This window comes from Penicillium odoratum (genome assembly GCF_028828045.1).
Source record: "Penicillium odoratum strain IBT 22623 chromosome Unknown utg000003l_segment0_segment0, whole genome shotgun sequence".
Lineage (NCBI taxonomy): Eukaryota > Fungi > Ascomycota > Eurotiomycetes > Eurotiales > Aspergillaceae > Penicillium > Penicillium odoratum.
In genome coordinates this window covers 2,735,483-2,761,858 of record NW_026643145.1, presented here as the reverse complement: position 1 = coordinate 2,761,858, position 26,376 = coordinate 2,735,483, and the positions used below count along the sequence as shown (strand labels likewise).

Sequence of the window (26,376 nt, the reverse complement as noted above, 5' to 3'; positions counted from 1 at the left end):
TAGAGAAGTGCTTTTAGGGTTTGAGCCCCTATTAGGGACCCATTCAGGTGAAAACCTTGCAAAAGTAGTGCAAACTACTATTGAAGCATATGATTTATCAGACCGAATTATAGCTATTACAGCTGATAACGCGTCAAATAATCATACTTTAGTCACATCTCTCCAAGCTGAATACCCTACATGCTCATTTATCAGAAATCCTTGTATGGCCCACGTGATTCAGCTAAGCCTAAAGCAGCTGCTTGGACAGATGAAAGCAGGCCCTGAGAATGATACAATTGACCTTATTTGGTCTGAAGATCTCTCCCGCAGCAAAAGGGGTATAGAGGGTATAGCTAAAACTCTTCAAAAAGCTCGGAATTTAGCTATCTATATCAACGCAAGCCCACAACGACGAGACACGTTCTTAGGGCTTCAAGATCCAACGAAAGTACGCTTATTTCTACTTCAAGACGTCCGGACTCGGTGGAATTCGACCTTTTTGATGCTACAGCGAGCTAAGCGAGTTCGAACAGAGCTTGATCGGTATTGCTTAATATCAGAGCTTACTGAAATGAAGCTTTCTTCAGACGAATGGCAGCAAATCGACTATTTACTGTATATTACAGAGCCTTTTTACCAGTTTACCACAGTTCTGTGCAAAACAAAGGATATTACTATCCATACTGTCTTCCAAATCTATAATAAGCTGTTTGCCCATCTGGAAGCTTCGATTCGGAAGCTGCAGCGGAAAAAGGTAAGTTTCATCCGGTCTTTTTTTCATTCATCCGATCTTTTTAGTCAAAAAAGCTGATATCTTCTCTTTAGATTCCATGGAAGCAGCATATGCTTCAAGCCCTAGAAGCAGCTAAGGCTAAGCTCTCTGACTATTATAGTCAGACGGATAGCCCTGAGCTTGGTAACCTATATGCACATGGGACAATCCTTGCCCCTCAGCATAAGCTCCACTTCTTTCAAACCCCTGATTGGTCAGATCAAGATTATGCTAGTCAATATGAGATAAGCTTAAAAGATCGGATCAAAAACTATCAAAGCGAATCTACTAGTCATACTAGTATACCCTCTATCATACTTCAGCAGAGTGAGCTTGAAAGCTTACTAACCCCAGAAGTGCAGAGTCCTTTCGTCCAAGATGAGTTATCTCACTATCTTCAATCAGGTAATTTACACTTATTACTACTTTTACTACTTTTTTTGCTTCTTTTTAGCACTTTTTAGCACTTTTTGGCTAAAAGCTAATAATTTATGTCTATAGGCATGACCCTTCTGAATCCTCGACAATTTTGGAAAGAAAATGAGACCAAATACCCAATTCTTGCGCAAATTGCACGTGATATCTTTTCTATCCCCGCTACGGGTGCTGGGGTAGAAAGGCTTTTTAACTCAGCACGTGATATCTGCCACTATCGGCGTGGTCGTCTGAAGGCTAGTACGATTAGAGATCTTATGCTCTATAGTCGTGCTACCAAATTTGAGATAGAAGAGACAGAGCTTGCTTTTATCCGATCTTTAGAAGAGGGTGAAGAGAGTGAAAAGGGTGAAAAGGGTGAGATTCAAGGGCAAAAGGGTGAAATTAGTGATAATGAAGAGAGTGAGAGTGAGAGAGAGTATGTGAGAGAGAGTGTGAGGTCGAAGAGAAAAAGAGGGGTTTCATCCGAAGAAAGTTCGGATGAAAGTGCGGATGATAGGTATTTGCCCGCATCTCGCACATCTGGTCGTGTACGGAAGCGCCCTGACCAGCCAATTGGCTTTCATGTAATTAATTAGGTGTTTTTAGTTATTATTTATTGAAATTTGCCTATTAAATTTTATCAGATCAATAAGGGTTACCGGTTTCTACAGAAATGATTGACTCCTGAAATTTCAGGCAGTAGGGTTTTTGTGCACAAAAACCTATCTCTTAGTAGTAAAAGTATGTATTTTATTTATGGTAATTAACAGCTAGAATACTAAAAATACAGCATATTTTTCATAAATTATGCCTAAAAATAAGCTCCACTTTCACGGGCCTTACGGGCTTTTCTTGGCGGGCCTGTCCATGGACAAATCACTTTTTGTCCACCTGGACAGGCCCGCGGGCCGTCCACACGGGCATGCCCACGGGCCTGCTAAAGTCTACTCCTGTGCACACATCTGCTTCGAGTATCACAGCTTCACCACCGAGTTCAGAGGTTGACGCTGCGCATTCTGCGTCACTTGACTCCCTAGGATCGTCGACGTCCATGTCCACCGCCTGCGGTTCCAGGGAATCTGCATGGTCATGGGTCGTCGGCGCCCTCGCCAGTTGGACTCGCTCTCGGGATCTCTTGCTCACATGGCACCGCAGGATCAACAGATCCTCCTCCGCATGGAAGGCGGTCCCCACGGTTCGTCCACGGCGTTGCACAAAGACGTTCTGCGGGTGCGCCACCACCGAGTAGCGGTCTCGCAACAACTTCGGCACGCTGATCAGGTTCATCCCGACGCGTGGCGCAAAGTACACATTCTTCAACACCAGGGGCTGGTTGAACTTCCCCCGGAGCGTGAGCTTCACCGTACCAATCCCTTCGGCTTCCACTGGATCGCCCGCCGTGTCCAACATCTCGCGGTGGGGCCGCAGACTGCTGAAGCAGCTCCGGTCCCAGCAGATGTGGCTGGTGGCGGCCGAGTCCAGGATCCACCGGGGTTGCGGTGCATGGGTATAAAGGGTCGTCACCCTCGCCCTCACGATATTGATCCTCGGTCTCTTGGAAGTCGGCGGGCCCTGCCGATCTTCCATCTGGCTTGATGGTATCATTTGCAAATTATTTCTTGGTGAGCCGGAAACACTCCTCTCGGCCTTCAGGGCATGGTCCCTGGACGGCTGAGCTTCTCGCTGCTTCTTCCAGCACTGCGCGACCACATGGCCGCGCTTCTTACAATAGTTGCATTTCTTGGCAGTCTGCTGCACCGTATTAACAGACGGGCCAGATGCTGCCTGTAAGGGTGTTGGAGCTTCTTTTCTCCGAACCGTCTGCTCAGCATTAGACAGACGATTTCCGATCGTGGTTGGATTCACCGGATCCTTGTCATTCTGAATGGCATCCACAACTAGAATGTATTCCGGTCCGATCTGCGTCAGTAAAATCGCAATGTGCGTTCGATCGCCAATGGATCCGGGCGCGATAGCATTCAATCGATGTACGAGCAACCGTACCCGATCGACAAATTCGCGGGCACTGCCGCAGCGCTCGCCAGTGGTTTCACGGAGCTGCGCAAACAACTCGCAGAACGTGGCGAGTTCCATTCGCCGGTACCGTTCTTCAAGTTCATTCCAGAGGTCGCGAGATGTCTCAAGTCCCGCGACATGAATGCTAATGTGGGGGGACAGATACCGGAAAATGGTGTGATAGGCCTCAGCTTCGCGGCGCGACCATTCACGGTGGCGCTCGAATGCCTGGACCTCCACTTCGAGGCGCGCCTCAATGGCGCGCTGTCTCACCGCCCCAGCGAGGTGCGGTTCCACCAAGGGGTGGATGTCTGCCGTAATAGGCTTGGCGTACTTGAATAAGCAATCAGGACGCTGGAGGTCGCCCGACACGACATCCCAGACCTGCCTGGCTTTCAGGTAGGAGGTCATGAGACGTTTCCAGGTTGCGTAGTTATCGCTTCCTGTCAGAGGCTCGATGGCCGTGACGGCTCGGTCCGGAGAGTCATGGACCAGAGCAGACATAGTGATGATTGCGAAAGCGGGGTAGATATATAATCAAGATGGTTAAGATAATTCTCAGATGAGTAGAGATGGCACCCGAGACTTTGCTTCCGGGCTCATAACCTGTTGTAGTTCAAAGGGAGATTCATTTTCTTTTTTTTACTCATAGGGAAACATGAGGCTATATATACAACGGGAAGATCAAGTTGATTTCCAATCAACTTGATTCTTCGTATACATATTTCGGGATTAATTCCGATGGTTCGGCTTGGTTCCTGATCTGCACCAGCCTCATATCACAACACGATCCATTTTGAGAGAAAATATAACCACCAACACCAAAATTATCAAATTCAGGACGCGCCGCAGCGAATTTCGAGAGCGAAATATCGAAATACATGAGATAGGGAGCAACTGTATATGTACACTCCATGGTGAAAGGAGTTCAGTCGATGTATTGAAGACATTCACCCGCGGGAGTGGCTGTCGAATGGATGTGTCGGGTTTAAGATGAATCCTCACAGGCATCGGAAAAAGTGTTATTCCTACCGTTGATGTTGTCCACATGCTTCGCTTGTCATAGTGAACAGAATTTCTGAAGTTGCTGAAACTCGATCGGTTGACTCAACTAGCGACTCAACTAGCGTGTTATATAAGCAAGCCGCTATCCAATCCACTAACTATTGATTTTTGGGGACTTTAATCCAAAACAGCTGTATACTCAATTTTATGATGCCCATTGACAAAACAAGCCCATGATCGGTTCGATACACTTTCAAGTGCAGGCAAACCGCAGTCTAAGGCGTCTCGTTACCATATCTGGCAGCTCATCCCGCAGAGCGATTGAAATGCGCTGGCGATGGAGACTCGAACAGAACGCACAGCAACCCATCAATGGTACTAAAGTTTCACTTTCCCATTGGTGAAAAGGTGTGCAGTTCATGCTCACCAACTTAATCAGTCTACGTTTCATGAAAGTAATGTAGGCTAATACATCCTGCCGGGGTTTTGACCGCTGCTCTCCGACTATTCTAGAAAACAGGGCAACAATCATGCCGGTGTCTCTGACAAAACTACGATACAACGCTCCACACTTGAAACAGTCTCGGCTAGTATGGCGCCCACTTAGAACGAGTGAGTGGATCCAGAGTTTCGAGGCGGGATTGTTTCTTTTCCCTTTCGGTGGAAAATTTGACCCACAAGCCCAGCGAGGACTTCGTGTCATATCGAGGTTTAGTTACAACATGGAGTATGCTAAGTTCAAAATATCAGTGGTGTTATTGGTAAAGTATCTTTCTTTTCCCTCCTTTTGATCTAAATATGAAGCCGTGGAATCACCCGTACTGACAGTATGGTCCTGTCACGCTGATATGAAGTGCCCTTGCAGTAGGGTTAGATTGGTGTTTAAATCTTTGGGTCGAGACCCACATAAATCCACAACAATACAAAAATCTTAGATCTCTTACAACAGACACGTATTCGGCGAGCCTCCCTGCAGCGTGCGACTGAAGATTGCAATGAGAAGCAAGGACAGGATGGCAAGCCTAAGGTTTGGCGAGAGTCTTGCTGCTTCCGGGACAAGACCATTGGCAAAGACAAGCGTTCTCCTGGGCAAGAGACCTGTGTACCCACACAAAAAATCCATCCAGCCGTCCATCCCCGCTGTTCATGTTTGAGAGGTGAAAACCTCCCACTGGTGGATGGAATTAATCGAAGGACAAGTTAATAAATCTGGGAATGGTGTGATTTGTTAGCCCAATGAGCTCCAGTAGCCCTTCAGATATTCGATCAATGTCTTATCGTCGTCGAATATATGCCGTAGACATCGAAGACAGCAGTGGAAATTCGTTAGACTAGCTTCCTATCCATCAGTGGTCCGTCAAACCATAATCCTATTTAGGAAGGTCAGCCCACCACTGTTACCTCCTAGCTACGGGATGTGACGTCGAACCTGGTGTGGGTAGGCAGTAAGAATAGTGCAATAAGTTCAGGATTCTAGCCTCTTGCTAAGGTAGCTTTTAGTTTGACAATTGTGCGGAACAGATCGCCGAAAACCGTTCGGATGTAGTGGTACTGGATTCAAAACTCTGTCTATGCTTTGTTAAGGAAGTTTTATTTCACCTTCGCGGCTTATTCTGTCTCAAAAACCCCTTCGGCAGGCCGATGGTAGTGTTTGATTACTATGAAGATATGTGCGACATGCTCGATCAACTTGACTCCAGCTACCACGAACAGAAATTCTTTAGTTATTCTCATCGAACAGCTGGTTTAGTGCCATGACAGTATATCGGTCCTGAATGAGATTAGAAGTGGGTGAGTGAGTCGGAATTAGAGAGCGGATTGGAGAGCGAGCTAGAGAGAGTGGATTGGAGAACGAATTGAAAATAATTCCCTGTAAATGGTGGCGACCAGCAGCAGAGCAAGCAGTGTGTACTTGTGCGACGGTACGGGAATTGCAGAGATAATTTTAATATATTTGGCGCATCATCTTCATAATACACGTTGCGTTTAGAAGCCCTCCGACCACTACACCTCAAACCGTATTTTAATAGTTGTAAATTTAACAGGGTACATTTCACTACCATCTGAGAGAAGGTTGGTTCAGCTGCACTCTTGATGGTTTGAGGGCGTACACGGGATGTGTCTGCTTGGATAGCGGCCATGTGGCCTGTAAATTGCATCAATCAAAGAACTATTCAATCACAATTCTTCCACTATAGTTCTATAATGAATTAGCTCGACGACGATATCTGCAAAGAAATATCTTGAAAGTCTATACTACCGCTAGTATTCAATAATTGCTTCAGATCTGGTAAGGAAAGCCCAGATAGTCGCTTTAGATGCCAGATATCGATGTTTGGTCATCTAATCTGCCCGTTTCTCACAGCGGAAATTGTTATCTGTGCCTTCAAAGTAGTTCCCTAGCTTTGAACCCCTTGGTTTCGAATTCAATTCATATGAAGCCAATGGCGCGGCCAGATCATCACTGCCGTGGTCATTTCAGGTAGCGGATCGTGAACAACCTAGATTTGTGGAGAGTGTTGGAGAACTGTCCTGCATTAATATAACATACACCGCACGTAATAAGGTAGGAAACACCGAGCAGCATTGCTTCTCGATTACAGTATTTATCATTTTGATTGATATTCAACCCGTATATAATTATACTATATCCTAACAGGGTTCCGAGACGAAAGTTCGAATTGGCATAGCAAACCGCACCGTAATGTCTCAATCCCGCAAATGCCCGGATTTCTAAACAATGAGGACTGGATCAGACTGGCTTTGCTGACATGGTTTTGAACCATGACTCGAAATCGGTGATCCCGTCAAGACACCGATTGTAAATGATTCGAGCCGACCTCGACTCATCCTATCGTAAAGTAACTAACTCTTCGGCGCTGGTGGAGTGAATTGCAACACAGCTGTCAAAGTCTCTCTTAGTCGCGCCCATTTTCACAGCCACAGCAAACCCTTGCAGCATTTCAGATATTCCAAGACCCACCATGTGGAGACCCACAACTTCTTCGGTGGTGCCGACACATACGAGTTTCATTTCGGTGGGGTATTTTGTCTTATCATCGTCGTTGAGAACGTCGTAAAACATAGCAGTGAAGCGCGTGTGATAGATTCGAACCTGACCGTCGCCAAATTGTCGACGAGCGGTGAACTCTGTAAGCCCTACGGAGCCAATCTCAGGGTGAGCGAATACGACTGTTGAGATAGTCTCGTAGGACAACCTGGCAGTCGCAAACTCGGGGGGGGGGGGGGGGCAAATAGTCGATTGCTGAGCTGACGGCCTGCCGCAATAGCAACTGCGGAAGCACGGTAAGGCGAATTTTCAAATTTCTAGTCAGACAACACATACCTGGTGTGAGCTCAGCTTGTCCAGTGACATCTCCTAAAGCATAGATTCCGGGTACTGAAGTGTTTTGGTAGGCATCAACCTTGATATGACCAGAAGACATCAAGTCGACCGTCGCACGCTCAAGGCGCAAGTCGTGGATTTCCGGGCTGCGACCAATGGCCCACAACAGTTCATTAGCGACCATTTCTGATCCGTCGTAGCTAACCAGCCTCAGCAGCTTATCGCTGCCTTCTCCATCTTGAAGTAACTGTATTTCTCTGAACCCTCTGTGGTGACGGTGTATGAAGATGCCCTGCTGCTCATAACAGTTCATCATAGTCTTCTGAATCATCTGATCAAACTTCCTCAGCAAGGTCTCGCCACGGATAAACAAATGTGTCTCAATTTTAACGACTGCCATCATTCCAGCTATTTCTGCAGTAATATAACCACCCCCCACAACAGCGATCTTGGACGGGGGTTTCTCCATTTCAAAGAAGCCATCACTGGTGATGCTGTGTTGCGCGCCCCGCACCTCCGGGATGTTTGGATAACTCCCTGTAGCAATGAGGATGTGTGGTGCTGTGTATCGGACTTTGCGGGAATTGTCTCGTCATACGACCTCAATGACTTTGGGAGAAACAAAGGAAGCTCGACCTTGTACGAGATCAATGCCTTCTTTACTCCAGTTTTCCTCATAGATGCCATTCAGTCGCTTCACGGTAGCATCTCGTTTCGCCTTGAAACATCCGTAGTCTATTGGGGCCTGTTCTGGAAACCCATAGCCGTATTGTTTTCCAGCATCAGTCATCTCGTTGATATGCGCAAAATTCCAGGTCATTTTCTTAGGAACACAACTGCCGGAAATCGTAAGAAGGTCTCTTCGATCCATGGGAATACAGATACAATGGAGCATGTCGCTCGAAATTGATCACTCAACATTCACACATGTTCCTCCCGAGCGACCACTTTCGACGATTAGTGTTTTTGCATGGTAAGACCCCGCTGCTCGTCGAGCACTCCCGCTACCGCCGCTGCCTCCGCCTAGAACAATGAAGTTATATTGGACTGTATCCACGTTTGACGCATTGGAGTATCCTCGTTGCTTGACATCGCATATGTCTGACTGTCAATTATATCTGGCAACGTACAAATTGTGATCGTTTCAATATTCGGATATTCTGATTCGAATGAAAACAAATGACAAGTGTTCCCTCAAAACCGTACTTACGCCTGCACTTAGAAGGTGTCTGTTACGCCAGGGTTGGGTCACTAACGAACACACACAGATTGGACTTGGTACTACCCGACGAATTGTATATCTCACGTCATTGCTTCAAACTACCTAATCGATGGCTATTCAGGGGGACTGAAACGTCCGGCGCATTATATTACGAGAAAAATTACGCCATCGTATATAATAACAGGTGCTGCCTCACCGTAAAACAAATCTCTCAATGGTGCAACTATCTTCATTTTTTGAACCTGAACTCCACCATACACATAGTCACGTAGTCGTCAAACTAAGTACCCGGCCGTAAATTCCCATTCTGGACTCGTGGCCAAGCGCAATACTTGTGCACGAGGATTACGTGATGTTCACTAGCTTATGAATTAGCTACGTAAGTAATTCGACACAGTTGTCTTACGTGATTCATGGATAAGCTAACGTAATCCTCGGTCGCTCTGGTCACCCATAACACCGTATGAAGTGTTCTCATCTTTTTTGCATTTAATACCATACCATCAAGGTTGAATACTCATTTGATACTGTGAATCATCGCGTTGGCTACGATTGTCTGGGATGTCCAGAAAGGCTAGGCGGGCGGATCGGTTGGGAATTACGTTATGCATCCCGAGACGCAGCGTGTAGAATTGCCCTGGCTGTGATGCAACGGACAACCGGACATATGCTTTTTTTTTGTTAAGCCCATGATTAGTAGCCTACAAGTAATGTAATCTAGCTGAACTTGGGTGTAAAGTTATATTCTTATATTCTAACTACCGCGTGTTCTGGTCGAGGGATACCCAACATATATATTAGCATTGTGCTATCTCCTCATCTCATCCGTGACCTCGTTCAATACATCGGGAGTATATTATTAAACGCCAAGACGGATTTGTGTCATTTTAGCCTTTAATCCTTGCAAGAAAAAGCCTAGACTTGACCACTTAACCACTTACCCGACTTTTAGAGCGTGCAAGGCGGCCGTGGACGGCCGTAGTCATCAAACTTTGATAAACTTTGTTGCAGTTGCTCCGTTCTTTCGATTGGTCCACGCAGTACGGTGACTGATACTGATTACCGGATACGGCCTTCATTTTCAGCATCATATGAAACCTTCATAAGGCTACCCGAAAAAAGGCAATGACCCCCTTAAAGCTATACCCAATCTCTATCTGTATAACTGCGCCGCATTATGTAATGCAAATTAGTCAAAGCGTAACTAACTACATACAGGTTAGTCATCAGATAGGCGATAGTTAGCTAAGCTAACCTAGCTGTCATCCATTATGTAAAACGTGTCCTAATTCAAAGCGTATGAAAAAACTTCCAACCTTCCACCTGTCAGATCCTAGATATGCATCACGTAATATACGCTTTTAATATAAAATACACACCGTATATATTATATCTACATACATATATCTACAAGAGAGAATATAAAGACGTTGAGCATCCTAGTTTTCTGAACAAACCATTGAACGAAATTATTCGTCAACAACCCGCCAATTTGGTTTTCTCTAAAATGTCTCTGGAAGAAAAGAACAAAGCCATCATAGCCAAGTATTTTGACGAATACTGGGCAAAGGGGAAACGTCTCCATTGTCGACGAACTTTGCTCTGATGATTTCTTGATGAGCTATCCAAACCATGGCCCACGTCACGGCAAATCAGGAGCAAAGCAGATGCTTTCCGAATTCAGAGAGGTCAGTTTCTTGATCGCGCGGTTGTGAGTAGTCGTCCGCAGAAGTTCACTAACTCGCCGGTTATAAAGGCATTCCCGGATTTGACCTTTCGTCCATATTTGACACCCATGATCGCGGAGGGTGATTATGTTGCCGCACAGTGGATTGGCGGAGGCACACACACCGGAGTCGCCTTTGATGATCTGGTAGTTGGAAAACTCGCGAAACCTAACACGGGAATGAAAATATATTTTTCGGGCATCACAATCTTCACTCTGAAAAACGGGAAGATCACGCATGAGATCGCCGAAGAAGGTGGACTGACAGTCCTTCAACAGCTAGGACTTGTCTCCCAGCCAAACCCGGGTAAAGAAATCAAGTTTGACGTGAACGGAGACCAGATTTTTTCTTAGCTTGGGCTATTTGGGTCTGTGAAGTTAGAACAGCGTACCGTCCAGGATGTGCGCAGACCAGAGCGTGTCAAATTGACCGATACGATGTATTCACAAAAATTTCCGTCAGTGAAATGGCCGTATTCCACGTGCTCTACGTACCCATTGTAGTGGGGAGACTCGGTCCCTGTACGGATTACCATACCGTTACGGGTCACATTTCGTCATGTAAGGGAAACGGTCATATTAATACGAACTTAGCACTAGTTACAGAATACACGCTCTTACACATCTCTCACTTTTGACCTTTGTCGAGGGATCCACTGCTCGCCGAGGGCGACCTTCGGTCGTGGTGGGTTTTGCTGAGTATATCCGATTCGTGCGTCGTCAGAGCGTACAGCCAACGAGCGTTCCCCTCTTCATTATGTACTCTACGTACTGGATCGATTTTATTCAGGAACTGAAAGCGATAGGACGCTTGAACTTATCACGTATCTCGCTAATCATGCCAAGCGTGTCCATGTGGATGTGATGAAAATTCTTGGTAACAGCACATTGGATAAGGTAGTGTAAACAATTCGCAGTTGCTCCATGCGTTCTGAGTAGCATCTCTTGATCACCGACTGCGTACGATCAAGGAAGAGACCACCATCCTATAGAATGGGCGGAATCGGATTGGAAATACATTTTTACCTCGAGTAGGGTTGATATGTGCGCAATATTCCTTGGCGCATGGTCATAAGCTTTAGCATCAAAGTGCTGACTGCATTGGTAACTATTCCCACAAAGGATCAAAAGAAATACTCTTTCCTTCTTTCTCGTCGCAGGACTGACATACATGTTAGCAATTTCCGGTCCTCACTGCGAGTGAGTGTTCCGTCCGCGACAGAAACCGTTTCCACGACTGGCTGGTTTACAAGGCCATGCCTTATATGTAAATATCTCGGACAGGAAAAATCTCCCGCTATTATAGAGTACCTGCCATGATTTTGACTTCTCTAGGCTCATTTACCGAAATCAAGTCACGCGCATCAAATAGATTACGGGTAAATAGATTACGGGCAAATAGATTACGGGTGGCAAAAATATTTGTCCCGGCGAACAGGTTGTGGGGGTTTTTCCAAGATGACCGATTTGAGAACCATTGGCTAAATTTGGCTTAGGGTCTACTGTTTGACGTCAAATGGTCTAGAATCTAATCTGGAACCGTGGGGTAAGACGGTAAAGCTCTGAGCGCCTTCGTCTGGACACCAATACAACAAGCTCTTGTCATGACACTCTCCCCCAAGATCCATTACTCCCTCACGCCTCCCGGATCTGTGAAGCATTAAGAGAAACGAGCAAGAGCCGATGGACGTTCCAGGTACGAATTCAAATGTAATTGGTTTGCCCCGGGTTGCATTTTCCGTTCTGGTATTGTCGGAACGAGATGCGGGGTCAGAAAGTGGATCAATTAGCATATTAATGGAACAATTGGCCATATCGGACGGTCAACAGGTTCAAACCATGATGACAGCTACAAGGGCTCCTTCGGACGCCGAAAGTCCAAGGGATATAATACACCAAGGGCTAACCTCCCAACATCGATGTTCAAGAAGTTCATAAATTTCTATTCGGTCGGAATCCGTGTGTGATCCAAATCCAGCTGGCATGCAAAGTACGATCATGGTCAATGGTCAAATGGAACCCTCGATTTTTAACCTCTCAACGGATATTGATCATCAATCAGCCTACAATTTCAACATACGTTCTCTCACGTAAAGTGTTGCTCTCGTTCCCCCCCCCCCCCGATTCTGATCACTAAAATTCTGTAGCGCAATGATGAGTTGCTCGAATCTTTAGGGTGTGGCAGTACATATATGAATTCGACATCGACATTGTCAGACGTTGGGCCCCAACCGCGAACGCAAGGCGTCAATACCGCATCAGCTCAGAGAAGCACGGGAAAGTATGTTTTGACATTACATCCACCGTCCTCTCCTTGTGGTTCGCCTGGCGGAATACAGTGCTTATCATGCTTATGTGCTCGCCCTGCGCTAGGAAACAGCAGCCTCTGGTTTGCAACGTACAACTTGCACCATGTCAAATTCTCGAAGATCTTCACGACTTCCCGGATCCGTCAAGTTTCTCACATCCTGTTAGAACATCAAACATAGAGTATGCACCGTACTCCAAACGACTGCAGGATCAGGGAGAATCACACCCCCGGTCGAAGATCAATCGAAGTAAGGATCAATTGGTGCGTTCCAACGCCGTGCCGCATGGTACACAGTCCCCGCAGGAGAGAAAAAGATCTCAAAATAGGATCGCGTAAGCACCGCCACGGCTGTTGAGCTTCATTGATTGACTGACGCGGTGCATAGTCAAAAGGCCTTTCGTGAGCGAAAGCAAAAACAGGTTCGGAAGCTAGAAGCTCGAGCCAAGCAGTTAGAGGAGGAGAATGATCGCCTTCAGGCTCAAAATAGTCGGTGGCAACAGTCACACGGTGTGCATCGGGAGTTGAATGCGGATACCCAGGCCCCTTGTTTCATTTGTCGTCATATCTTGAAGATCTGGAGCGATGGACGGATGTGCTCCGATTCTACTTCCGAATACTGTGCCAAATAAGCCTCAACTTTGATATTGGTTCTAATTTCGCAGATCCGGAACCCGGAGTGCATACTTTCGCCAAAACCTCCTATTTTGACTGGATGAAGTGCCGATTCATTTCATTATTGTTACTGCTAGTGCAGAGAGGTGGCGAACAAAATGTCGATTGATTTTAATGGTCAGTCATCATGCGGCCGTAGTAGGCCTTGATCGGAAGATCCACCGGTTCGCGCAGCGTAACAAAGTGGGTCTTCGATTGACTCGGTAATGATGAAGAGGATGAAGAGGACTAATCGGTGCAACATCTAAGCTGAAACAGCTAGCCGGGAAGACCCAGGATCAAGCCAACTGCAACAGCCTTTCCTAGTTCTTAGACGCTGTTTAATTGAAATGGCGACAACGGGGAAGGTCAACAAGATGTAATATCTCCAGAGACTATTTTAACTGTGGATGCAAAGAGATGAAGATTCGGAACAATATTATTGCTTCTACTTATATTCTAGGTATAAAAATGTCAAGGCGAAAAAAATTAATTCTCTGTTAGCGCTGTTGTCACTTACTCATCTGATGCGCTGAATGTGCTATGGTGTGTGGAGCTTTCTTGTGCTTTTTAAGGTAACGTCTAGGACCACCTGCCCGTCTTCATATTCGAATGTTTGGTATGCATGAAAGCAATTTCCTTCAAAATTAACAATATTACCGTTAGGTCTAATGTTGACGTATATGTCTGCATTCATCAGTGAGATCGGCCACTCTTATTACGAGTGAATGATTCTATCCAAAACATAAAGTTGAATCGTGTTGTTTCCCATCACTAAAAATACTCTGTTGTGAAATAGACTCGGCAGCAGATACGTCACGAAGTATACATTTTACGGCCCTGTTAATCTCAACATACCCTTGACAATGACCATTATCATTCTCTTGTTGTCAGTATTTTTCCATGATGGCATTTAATATCGCCGGTTATACCAATAGATCATTACATTATGCGATGTAGAGTAGGACCCCCATCAAATCATAACTATCGGTGGGAGGACTATAGTCACACTAGAGCGTATATCTATATATATTTGTTGTAATCAAATACTATTTCTAATTATTTCCTGTTGGACTGTTGAGCGATTCATAACACTTACTTCATATTTGCGATCTATCGCGTGCCATGTGGATTTTTACATCTTACCTTTCCCTTTGAATCCATACCAGTCCATAGGGAATACCTCCTAATTTTTTTAAATAAAGGAATGCATTGTATTCGAGACCTAATGCGAATTTCGATGGACATACTTTTGCCCAATTATAAATCATATGTCAGACGTAACATTTAGACTATCGCTCCACTACAGACTGTCAACGTAGGCCGACTGTAAAAGGCATTGAATCCGCCTTCGTCCCGATCTTCTCCTCTTTGTGGCCACATTATATGGTAGAGGCTAACAGCCCGAAATCATTTACACAAACAAAAATGTACATCAGAACCAAAAGTATCACCATTACACAGCCAATGATGTTGACCTTATTGCATGAAAAAGCTTTGCCAACAGCAAATGTGGCGGTGACCAGTGCTGTGTTTGGAAATACAAAACTAAACCAACTCATAGAAAGTGGTAATCGGCCTGGACCTATAACAGACCAGTGTGCAGTTGTTGCCGCAAGGAAAAAGAATATAGAGAGCCTGGATCTAGTCAATGGTCAAGATCTCGTAATCAAAATTTTCAGACTCACCCACCCCCATAGCCATAAACAACCGAAATTGACGGAAGCTAGAAATATCTGTGCCGTAGTAAATCCATTTCCTAAGAAGTCTGGCGGAAATATCTTTGCAGCTTCTTGTGCAATACTTAGCATACAGGTGACGGTAAAGCCGCTAGGACCCACTGAAACGAACATTCCTGGCCGTATCTTCTCCCTTGGAAGTTTCTGCGACATAAGCCGATATATCAATGCTGCGTAAAATCATCATCGAGACTAGAAATCCGACTACCTGGACAGTAATACCAACTAGAATCGTGATCAATGATTTTGGGGTCGTCAATACGCTGCAAAGTGACCCCGCTAGAGGTCTAATAATCAATAAAGGATAGGCTGGGAAGATCCACATTGGAGTCATTTCTGCAATCGTGAAGCTCTGTGTAGACCATCTTGTCAACAATCATTAGTTGCAATGCCAACTTCTTATTCAATGGAAAACGTACAACAAAACATAAATGCCGACGGAAAAGATTATAGCAATCGCAGTAAGAGTCCAAAAGATTATGCTGACGGTATCGGGAGGCCATGAACCGGTATGGCCGATTCCGTATTGTGAAATATTGAGACGATTATTTCGAAAGAGACAACTGATGCAGGAACAAACAATGATTCTGTTGGGTGAAGGAATGAGGCCTTGAATGCACGTGGATGGAGATAGAACCTCGTCAAAATTAAACTCCAGATAAGCAGATAGAGGATTATATTCAGCAAAAAGACGACTGTCCCAATAGTCTCCAGTCCTGGGAATCGATAAGGGACTGATATAGGGTTAAGCAAAGTTTACTTGCCTCTGACTGGTAAAGCTTACTTGAGTGGAATACACTTGCCAAGCCTCCAGTTGACATTGTAAGTGTGAAATATGCCCATGTGATATGTCGACTGCGTTTTGACCATCCAAGTTTCAACCCATAATTATCTTGGATTTGGTCAATATTTCCGCCTTCGGTCGCGGAATGAGATACGGTGTGCCGCATTTGCAATTCCATGAAAAGTGCGTAAGAATGAAATGTTGACACATTGAGACGAGATTTCCTGTGTGTTGTCTTCTAAGACACACGAGTCAGAAGCAGTCTCTATGCGAGGTCCTCAAGTAATATATGCATAACGAGATGGTAGTGTATGGATAATCGACATAGCTTTCGCAGCCGAGAATAACGTAATTCTTGCCAAGCCTCACACCTCAAAGACCCCACTAAATGTGACATTCTAAGGAGGAATAAAATGGAACCAACAGAATTACATAATGGGACTTTGTTTAATAGCGTAAAGCTTTGCATAATTCTTCGACGAATCGAACAAATTCAGCTCATGGCAATGCAGACTAATCTCTGACTACGAACAGTCACGGGTATTAAAAACACCAGTTGTTCTGTAACTGGTATTGACCAATTCACTACATAGTCATTTGAATTACCTACCTAGTTAACTAACTTAACTATTTATTGGTGACCTCACGCAGTCAAGAGGAGCAAGAAGAGTTTAGTTTGGCCGCAACGGGTTACCTGTCGCTGCGGTCGTAGACCGTGGCGTCAGATAGGCCCCGTCCGCGCTCCCTTAAAGGGAGGCAATGTGTCTGTATTGTAGTGGATTCTATATACAGAGGGAAGGTGGGAGGGACAAAATTGACACTTGACTGCCTGAGAGATGACGAGCTACCCGCAGAGGCCATCAACTGACTCTCGTGAGGCAGTTGTAGGAGAGGACAAGAGGCCCTCGGAAATGTCGGTGTAGATATCACGTGAGGCTACAGACATGGTGAGGCTACAGGCATTGTGAGGCAACCCCAATAAAACCACTCCCATTAATCAGCGGCGGATTATATCAGCAGAGGGGATTATTAGTAGGCTTAGGGCGCAGCGAGCCCGAGAAATCAGACGCCGGAGCGAGGGATGCTCAATAAGGTAAAGTAGGAGTCGATTAAGTATTCAAAATTGGAGGAGGTCTTCTTCCCATAATTCTTATGAAAAGGGCGTATTATTATCCATCAGTAGTCTCTAGTATTCCCCAAAATATACTAGTTAAGATATTAGACACTGACTTTGGCCAAAGATAGGATTAAAGAAATGATCGAACATACCCCATTCTTTAGAAATTTAGTGACCTTATTCCCCTTCCCTTACCCAGCCTTTAAACACCCTACTATCTTAAGGTATCTTTATATTATCGATATACCATGGTATTACGCCTTACCCTTTACCTTTAGATTAATTGTGTATAGATGCTCAAGGATAGCACCACAGCGTTGACACATTACCTTTAGCGCACCATCCATATTATGGGTAACTTGGTGGAACTGGCTCCAAATCTCCGCATGTCGGGTTAAGTCCCAGTTGATCTTACTTTTTCTCCCATAATCAGTCTATAACCACCAGTCCACCTATTCACTATAGGCTATTCTTTTATAGAGAATAAAGGCTTTCCTTCGGTTAGGTCTAACGCGTGTAAAAGAGGAAGGAACTACCGGTTAGAGAGGTCGGAGAAAGTCTTGTTCAGAGGCATCAAGCGTATATTAACTACCAGATGGAGTGGCTAGGGGGTTTGGTATTATAAGATAGCTAAGATTGTCTATCTCACCGTTATAAATTAAGGATACGAAGTCAGAGTGCTGACTTTATGATATAATGAATTAGCTCTATAATCAATATTAAATGTAAGGGAGGATTGATTAAAGAGACACCTACTAAGTAATAGTATCTTTAGGTAGTAGGAAATAAGTTAAATAAACATGATATATCAATCATGATAAGGGGGTAATAAGAAGAATTAGGTTTGATTAGCTAGAGAGCTATATATGATATAGAGATAACCCAGAAAGCCCAATAATAACCCAGAAAGCCTAACTAAAGCCCAGTAATAACCCAGAAAGCCCAGCCAAAACCCAGTAAAAGCCCAAAAAACCCAATAATAACCCAATTCCCAGCCCAACTTATGTTTAAGATCGTCAAAAAATTTCAACCCATCACGCCAAGAAGAAAAACTTCAATCTTCCAGTGGCCTTCCTACTCTATAGTCTTCTTTTGGCTGATTTCTGAGTAAACTAATCTAATTAAATAAATAAAATGAATCACTTTTATATATGTTATTCTCTATACTTTGTTAAATTAGTGCAATTCAATAAAAATTTTCTTTACTCTCAAAAGATGCACTAGGTACCTTCTATTATAAATATCACTTCATTATTAATTCAAGGCAGAAATCTCATGATTAACAGACCGCGCCTAGAATAATAGAACTTTCATATAGCTCTATGGTAATTTAGTATATGCTAAATCAACTCCTTATGAATACAAGTCTATTTCTTAAAATTTCAAATGATTTATGAAAAGAAGGCATAGTGCTACGTTGTCTAGACCAGACATGTGTAAAGAACGGTATATTATCTTGATGACTGAGCAGAGTTATGACAAGAATTATGCAAAAGTTGGGCTAAGTTGGGCCTGGTTGGGTTTTACTGGGGGCCCAGCGTTGGGTCCGGGTTGGGTCCGGGTTGGAGAAGTTCGGCCCGGACCCAGCCTGGGTTGGGCTTTGGGCCGAGTTCTTAGGCCCAAGTTGGGCTTTGCGGAAGTCTACTTGCACATTTATTAGAGAGTACTACGATCTTACAAATACTACAAGATTAACGTGTTACGATTTGTCACTTGCCACACGGAAGTAGACCACGTAGCGTGGCTTATATAACGGCCGACACGGCTGGATGAGGTCCGTCATAGACCTGCAAATATGGGACGTGGACCTATGGGCCCACGTAGGATTCAAGAAGATTAATTGCACAACTAACCCGAACAGTCGTCGCGCGTTCATCGGCCTGGCCACTTGCGAAAGCGGATCTCATTTTCTCGTCAATACCTCTATCTATAGTCGGTCAGAGACGGAAAATGCCACCATTTTGGAAAGGGGGCGTTACAAACCCTTATCTCCAGCCCAGATGGACCAAGCGATAATAATTATCCAAAATCTCTATTTCGCAACTCTTATGTAACTCCAAGCGATACTGTACATAGAAACACAGTCAAATGAAGTTTTCGCATACAACAACATTCTAAAGGCGTGGATTCTTCTCGTTTGAAATTTTTACCACGCCGTGGGAAGTTTCTAGAGAGATATGTTACTCAGAGTGCTTCTCTATTGTGACCAGAAATCCTCTCATTCTCTATTCATATATACCCTCCCAGGTGTATCAATCTACTACGACCCAAAGGCTGAGAATTGGTGATGAAAGGAATTGATATCTTGTTGCTTTCTTTATCACATCATGTCTAGAAGACGACACCTTATCTGCTGACGAAATCATATTTCTTAAGGTTATATAACATAATTTTCGTTGCATTTGGCGTTATAGAACGTTCCCAGATTATTAAATATAAGACTAAAGCATATCAAGGCTCCTTTCTTCCGTCCTTCGCTTTACACTGCCCGTTGTCCTTTTTTGAATGGAGAGAGCGAACAGGCAAAGTAAGAACATGTGATAATATACCGTTGATCACTAGCACATTGGTGACGGTCAGTCAATTGCCCCCCAACATTGTGTTATTTCTCTGTTATTTCTCTTGCTACAAATTGTTCCAGATCCGTTTTTATTGTAAGAAATACTAGCAGCTCCAACATCACTCGTCAAGCAGGATTTAACAATCAAAGATGATGACCAGTTCTTTTTATCGCCCTCTGGTAAGCATCTCGCTTTTCGACATTCTCAAGCCATTTATTGATGTGGGGCCATGACTTTTTCCCCAGGCCCAAGTTACTTGCAATAATGAATTGGCAGGAGAATGCCAACATAGTATCGGCAGCCGTGACATCGTTACCCAAAAGGAACGGTCCTCCACTATTGGCAAGCTCATTTTCAAGCCAGTCGAAGTCCCTTTGAACGGGAACCGCGAGCTTTGCTTCGATTTCATCCAGTCCATCCTCTTTGACCGATTCTGGGCAGGCAGGTCGGAGAGCCCAGATCGCAAGGCCATGCATCAAGAAAGTTCCCTCAGCTGCCCACATGTATTCTCTTACTTTGACTCTTTTACCCAGATCGAGAGGCATCAGTCGACGCTCAGTATCGTATGTTTCAACGAGGTATCTAAATGTGGTTACCAATTAAGTCCTGTCTAAATGACTGACTGAATACCAACATACTCGGTAATTGCTCCAGATTCCCCAACTACTAGATTACCATCTCGAATGGCCGGTGATTTTCCCAATGAAGTGGGCACCTTTAAGGAAGTTGGGACGGAGAGGTCGGGATTGCGCTCAGCGGACTTCAAATCATATTCGACATTCAGTTCCTCAAGCAACCAAGCAATCCGAAATGCCCGGGAGGTTTGCAGAAAGTAGAATGTAAGCATTTTTGTTCAATAGCAAAGAAGTTGGAGTCATTAAATGTGAGATTGTATTGAATGTGGTAAAATCGAATGCATGATCACTCGAGACAATAGGTATTTAAATCCCACATGAGCGATACAGAATTGCTGATTCATCAAAGGGGGCCGGCAGTGATAAATTGATTGGTTGCTTCCGTGGCGCTATTTCACGTCCTGTCTCGTAAATTACAGCAAAGACCTCAACTTCATTACTTCAGCGGGCTTCGATAGTGGTCGAACATGAATTTTAGTTAATAAGGAAGTCTTACTAATTAGGTATATGACATCGGAATTCTAATTTCTGTGTAATTGGAACGCACCAAACAGTCTGAAAACGTAATTATAATGATTATATTGTGAAATGCAATTAACTCACAAATAATAGCTTTATTAGTCATTCAGCTGAACTTTATTATCAATATGGAAGAGCTCATTCTCATATATTTGTGTTCTACGACGGCGCTTATCTTAGAGGGCGCTATGGAAAAAGGTCAGTGTCAGACGAGAGAAGCAGGTATAGCTGCTCTTATTTCGCATTGAGTTCCTAATGGTTGGCTGAAAATAATGCGATTACTTCTGAAGATCTTGGCAATAGATCGGAAAGTCTGCATTTTTTTTGTATTGAAAGAACTCTGGGAAGTTCACTAGATTCGGTTCCAGAAATCTCTTCAGCGGAAGGCCTTCATTTGCTGAGTTTATTTCGCAATTAGATAGTTGCGATCAGACTAAGCAGAGTCATGGAGCTGAAATGCCCTATGTTATGTACCCCGACGAAACTTGTTGCCAGTTCCTGTTTCATCCACCAGGCGCTTCACGTATTGCTTTGTACGACAAACCGCGTTAAAGAACAAGTAGATTATATGATCGCGCCGTAAAAACATCTCCCAAGCTTAATTAAAAGTTTCTTCAGACAATCTGATTCAATAGGATAAATCAAAGACAAAGTTGACTCAACGCAAAGTCACAATTTCCTCCGCGCTTGTAGGATGAATTGCCACGCAATTATCAAAGTCACTCTTTGTAGCACCCATTTTGACTGCCACCCCAAATCCTTGCAACATTTCAGATACTCCCAGGCCTAGTATATGCATGCCAATTATTCTTTCGTTAGGTCCAGTACAGATTAGCTTCATTTCTGTCGGAAATTTCGTCTTCTCATCTTCTGTCCACATATCGTAGAACATGGCAGTAAACTTGGTGTGATAGATTTTTATCTGGCTATTGCCATATTTTTGCCGTGCAATAGGCTCTGTGAGTCCAATAGAACCGATTTCGGGGTGTGCAAAAACGACAGTTGGGATATTTTCATAGGATAATTTTGAAGCTGCAAATTCGGGGGGACCAAATAGACGATTGCTCAGCTGGCGGCCTGCTGCGATGGCAACTGAAACGAAAGATTCAGTACGGAAGGTTTTCAAGGAAAGGCTTTACATACCTGGAGTTAACTCAGCTTGACCCGTAACGTCTCCAAGTGCATATATACCCTTCACTGAAGTGTTTTGATATTCATCGACTCTGACGCGACCGGAGCTGTTTAAGTCGATCCCGAGTCGATCAAGTTGTAAATCCGAAATTTCTGGGCTGCGGCCAATCGCCCATAAAATATCATTCACTATGATTTCCGATCCATCCTGGTTAACTAACTTTAAAAACTTATGGTTGTTCTCCCCACTTTTGAGTAGCTGAACTTCCGCAAACCCACGGTGTTCCCGATGAATTGTTATACCAGCGCGCTCGTAATGATTGGTGATCGTGCTTTGTATCATAGGATCGAACTTCCTGAGAAGATGAGAACCTCGGATGAACATATGTGTTTCCACTCCGAGAGCTGCCATGACTCCAGCTAGTTCAACTGCAATATAGCCAGCTCCAACAATTGCTACTTTAGATGGAAGTTCCTCTAAATCAAAGAATCCATCACTCGTCATGCCGTATTGAGCGCCAGGTAGGTCTGGAATGTTTGGTCGGCCTCCAGTCGCAATGAGAATATGTGGCGCTGTGTACTGTATTTTGCGCAGATTGTCCGACCTTGTAACTTCAATTGTCTGCGAAGACACGAACGAAGCTCGTCCTCGCACCAGATCAATGGTTTCTTTCTTCCAGTTTCGCTCGTAAACGCCATTGAGCCGTTTTACAATCGCGTCACGTTTAGCTTTGAAGGAACTGTAATCAACAGTGACTTCATCTGGAATATTATAACCGTATTTTCTGCTTGCTTCGATCATTTCATTGACAAATGCAAGATTCCAGGTTAATTTCTTAGGAACGCATCTGCAGACAGTTAAAAGTTTTGCTATAATTGGACATCACCATGATTGACGTCAATGTCCGAACGTAGCTTACCCGACATTCACACAAGTTCCTCCTGAACGTCCACTTTCTACAATGAGAGTCTTCGCACCAAATGAACTCGCAGCACGACGAGCGCTACCACTACCGCCACTTCCTCCCCCAAGCACAATATAGTCATAATTTTGGGATTCCATGAAAAAGAAATAGACCGTCCGGTAATATAGTCAGGTAAGAGGCCCCAGATCTGATTTCGGTCTTCAGCGAGTGAAGAAAATTCCAAGTAATTCAACAATGAGGTCCGTGAACTGCGAATATATGGTTGTGAAACGGATGCTGGGTATTAATTACAACCACATCTAAAAGATTAGTCTTCCAAGATATAAATAGCCATTGACCTAAACTGACCGCATCTTCTGTGTACAAATGATATTCTACTATCTCGTGAACCCATGTTCGCTACTTCCGGCATTATTACTTTTGATCATATTTGACCCGTGACTCAGCTATTTGTAACTGGTTACGTTATGTTACTTATCAACAAGGTAACATTCATTATAACATTTTCGTGAGATTTGGCTACGCAACCATAGAACGATTGGCCGCATACCGTGATACATTCCTTAATCAGACATAATTTCATTGCAAAAATACGAAAATCACTAAGACGAACCAGGCTCAAACGGGCGACTATTCGTTAAAAGACAAAGTGCGGTTATGTAACGACGCATGAACTTTAAGTCACGCTAGCAAAGAGGATGCCAAGGTCCTCTTTAATACAAGAGGTCATTTGATCTCGTGTTAGGAAAACAATTTCCTCACGAAACGTATAATCCTGAAATTGAAACAAACAAATGTATTGAGCGAAATAGAGAGAGGCGGTAGAATTAAGGGGTGTTGGTTGAGATGATCGACTTAGGAATTGTCTAACGCGGTATAGTATTCCGCACGGCCGGGAATTGTTTAATCAAATCCGCTGACGTAATACCGCGTAATCGATAGAATGCTTAGATGTCTCATGATTTGGCAGTAACACGTAAGACTGAGTGACTACATTACATTAATCTCGCTGTGTCAGGAATATCCAAGAATATCAGATAGCGAGAAGGGAGATATGATATAAAACGGATTCAGTTTTCAAGTCTGCCTTGTTGGCTAAATCTCAAAAAGACAAAACATTATCATTCCTGATCTGTATCATCAGGCGCTCACTATTCAACATCACCGACTTCAAGACCAAGGTATGTCAAAAATAGAGATAGATCTGCACCCTAGCTGACTAACTAGTTTACCATCTACACGTCTACGGCTTCGCAATGGGCTTATGTTCCTCACCTTGCCCTTGTACACAAGAAATATAAACTGTATGAATATGACTCGCAAAATATAGACCTTGGTAAAGTTCCTGATCTTCATTCTTTCTTCCATGGCGGCTAACGAAATCAAAATAGTTGGTGGAGAAAACTTCAATCCCGACTATGTGAATATTAATCCCAATGGGACAATCCCATCTTTGACATCGTCAAATCTTCCAAGCCCTTAAACGAAAGTGTGGACATTTTGGAGTATAACGACTCTCTTCGCCCGGAAATCAATTCGTTATTTCCAACTAACGCTGAAGAGCGGCGAAGAGTTGATGATTTAATTTCTCATGTCCACCAGGAAAAGCTCTCGACAAATCTTATTCTTCTACAAGCACGTGATCAAACAGAGCTGGATGCAAGAAGAGCTAGCTTTCGAATGATTTCCTTGCAAATCGACAAAAGAAGCTTGTTCAATATGGCATCTCTCACCCTGAGATACCATTATATTAAGTACGTATCCACGAGAATGGAAAACTGTACGAGCTATGTAAGAGTTTGAAGGCAGAATCAGAACATGAACAGTTCTTCCGCGATTCCAAGGCTGGCTATCAAGACTTTGCAGATGGTCTCAAGAGGCTTGATGAAATGCTCACTCTACCTTACGCTGCTGGTAAAGATGTCACCGCTGCCAATTTACATATCGTGCCATGGTTAGCACACGTATTGTGGGGGGCAGGAGGTACAAACATTTACAATTTCGACCCCTTGGAAAGCTTAATCCAGAAATCATTACCGCAATTCCATTTTGGAGAGAAAATAAAAAAGCGGTGGGACATTATCTCGAAAGTCAATGCTTTTACGAAGAATGATCCAACTCTAGATTGATATGCAGTTCGTTGTATAAGTCTCCCAACACGTTGATAAAGTCGTGATATTTGTGATGTTACATGTACTTAAGCAGAAAGAATCAATTGACCGCGAGCTTTGAGGAGATTAATCAGTTAACCAGACGTGAAGGAACTTTCAAGCACGAAACTGGAACACATGACGCTAATTATAGATGTCACAGGTATTGTTAAAGTCTTTATTTATATTAAGTGATGAACATATTAAGTTTGCCAAGACCACATTTTTAACTTTATTTTTCGTCCCCGTGCAAAACGCAGATCCTCCTTGCGATCCGGAGTCAAACGCCTCGATAGCAAGCGACCGTTGTATCATTCTGATTTGTGGAGATTAGAATTCCTCTAATCCCAATGGCAGTATTAAATCTGAGTCGCCAATTCGCAAATTAGGTAAGAAGACTCTTCTTTGGGTAATATTGAATGCCTTTTACAACAATATAAACTTACCGGTTCTCTGAAATCAGAACTTTATAAGAGCGAATTTATTACTGTTCTCACAAAGCTATGCATGCAATTAATAAAGAAGCGTATAGATTACTCAACATTAACAGTGCCACCGCTTCCTACCCCATCATATCAAACACGAAGAGAATTTAAAACCTATGATCAAGCTCTAGAATATATAAGCCTACTTTAAGCACATTTACGTGTCTGGGAATAACCTTGCGAATCAGCTAGCGATAAAGGCTGCCGTTCCCGGTAAAACTTACCTATCCCCTTTCTTAGCACGGAAGAAGTTTTTTAGTCGAGAGCAGATTTATAATAGTTTGGATAAGGATAGAACAGTTCAAAACTGGCAATCATCGTGCAATCATCTATACATGATTACCAGCACGCTGTTAGCCAAATGCACGAGAAAACTCTATAGATCCTTATCAAGGAGCCGAAATTATCTACTAACGCAGCTACGAACAGGCACCGTTAGTTAGCTATATACCCTAAGGGCGTTCGCTTCCGAGACGACGACTTATGCGTCTGTGGTGATTAAGAACATATAGCGAATATCCTTCTAGACTGACCCAACCTTAGTATTTTGCGGCGGGCACTATATCGGAGGGTTAGTAAGGCATTTAATAGCGTGGCTATCTTATTAGGAGGTTACAGTGCAGGTAAGAGAGGCAATACCAGCAATGTCTCCCTAGCTAAGATAGTGGATGCTATATTGAAATTTGCGGAACCTTCACAACTATTTCAAAGTCAGGCTCCAAGTAGGCAGCCTAATGACTGACACATTACCTAGGCGACGATAGGCCTCGCCAAGGCTATAAGTTCATTCCGGAAGTGTTGCACCTGTAAGTACACGGATTTGTTTAATTTTGGTAGGCTACATATCGCCCCAAGAGTTAAAACCCGGGATTAAGGTAAAA

General features: G+C 43.9%; 5 protein-coding genes across 5 annotated transcripts; 1 reads left to right on the top strand and 4 right to left on the bottom strand.

Annotated features, from left to right (window-relative positions):
• Positions 1-7,043: 7,043 nt before the first annotated feature.
• On the bottom strand, positions 7,044-8,433 carry N7520_004269 (uncharacterized protein; the record flags this gene model as incomplete). Its single annotated transcript, XM_057138204.1, has 3 exons — positions 7,044-7,485; positions 7,535-8,111; positions 8,175-8,433. 3 exons carry the CDS (start codon positions 8,431-8,433, stop codon positions 7,044-7,046), a joined length of 1,278 nt encoding a protein of 425 aa, XP_056998669.1.
• Positions 8,434-10,555: 2,122 nt separating this feature from the next.
• Positions 10,556-10,840, top strand: N7520_004268 (ester cyclase; the record flags this gene model as incomplete). Its single annotated transcript, XM_057138203.1, has 1 exon — positions 10,556-10,840. One exon carries the CDS (start codon positions 10,556-10,558, stop codon positions 10,838-10,840), a length of 285 nt encoding a protein of 94 aa, XP_056998668.1.
• Positions 10,841-15,590: 4,750 nt separating this feature from the next.
• Positions 15,591-16,149, bottom strand: N7520_004267 (C4-dicarboxylate/malic acid transporter; the record flags this gene model as incomplete). Its single annotated transcript, XM_057138202.1, is given in 3 exon segments — positions 15,591-15,750; positions 15,768-15,921; positions 15,972-16,149. The coding sequence occupies 3 exon segments, from the start codon at positions 16,147-16,149 to the stop codon at positions 15,591-15,593; spliced, it is 492 nt and encodes a 163-aa protein (XP_056998667.1).
• A 3,643-nt stretch (positions 16,150-19,792) lies between these two features.
• Positions 19,793-20,496, bottom strand: N7520_004266 (glutathione S-transferase family protein; the record flags this gene model as incomplete). The annotated part of the gene is made up of 2 exons (XM_057138201.1): positions 19,793-20,231; positions 20,288-20,496. 2 exons carry the CDS (start codon positions 20,494-20,496, stop codon positions 19,793-19,795), a joined length of 648 nt encoding a protein of 215 aa, XP_056998666.1.
• A 965-nt stretch (positions 20,497-21,461) lies between these two features.
• On the bottom strand, positions 21,462-22,997 carry N7520_004265 (uncharacterized protein; the record flags this gene model as incomplete). Its single annotated transcript, XM_057138200.1, has 3 exons — positions 21,462-21,895; positions 21,947-22,782; positions 22,855-22,997. The coding sequence occupies 3 exons, from the start codon at positions 22,995-22,997 to the stop codon at positions 21,462-21,464; spliced, it is 1,413 nt and encodes a 470-aa protein (XP_056998665.1).
• Between the last annotated feature and the right edge of the window lie 3,379 nt (positions 22,998-26,376).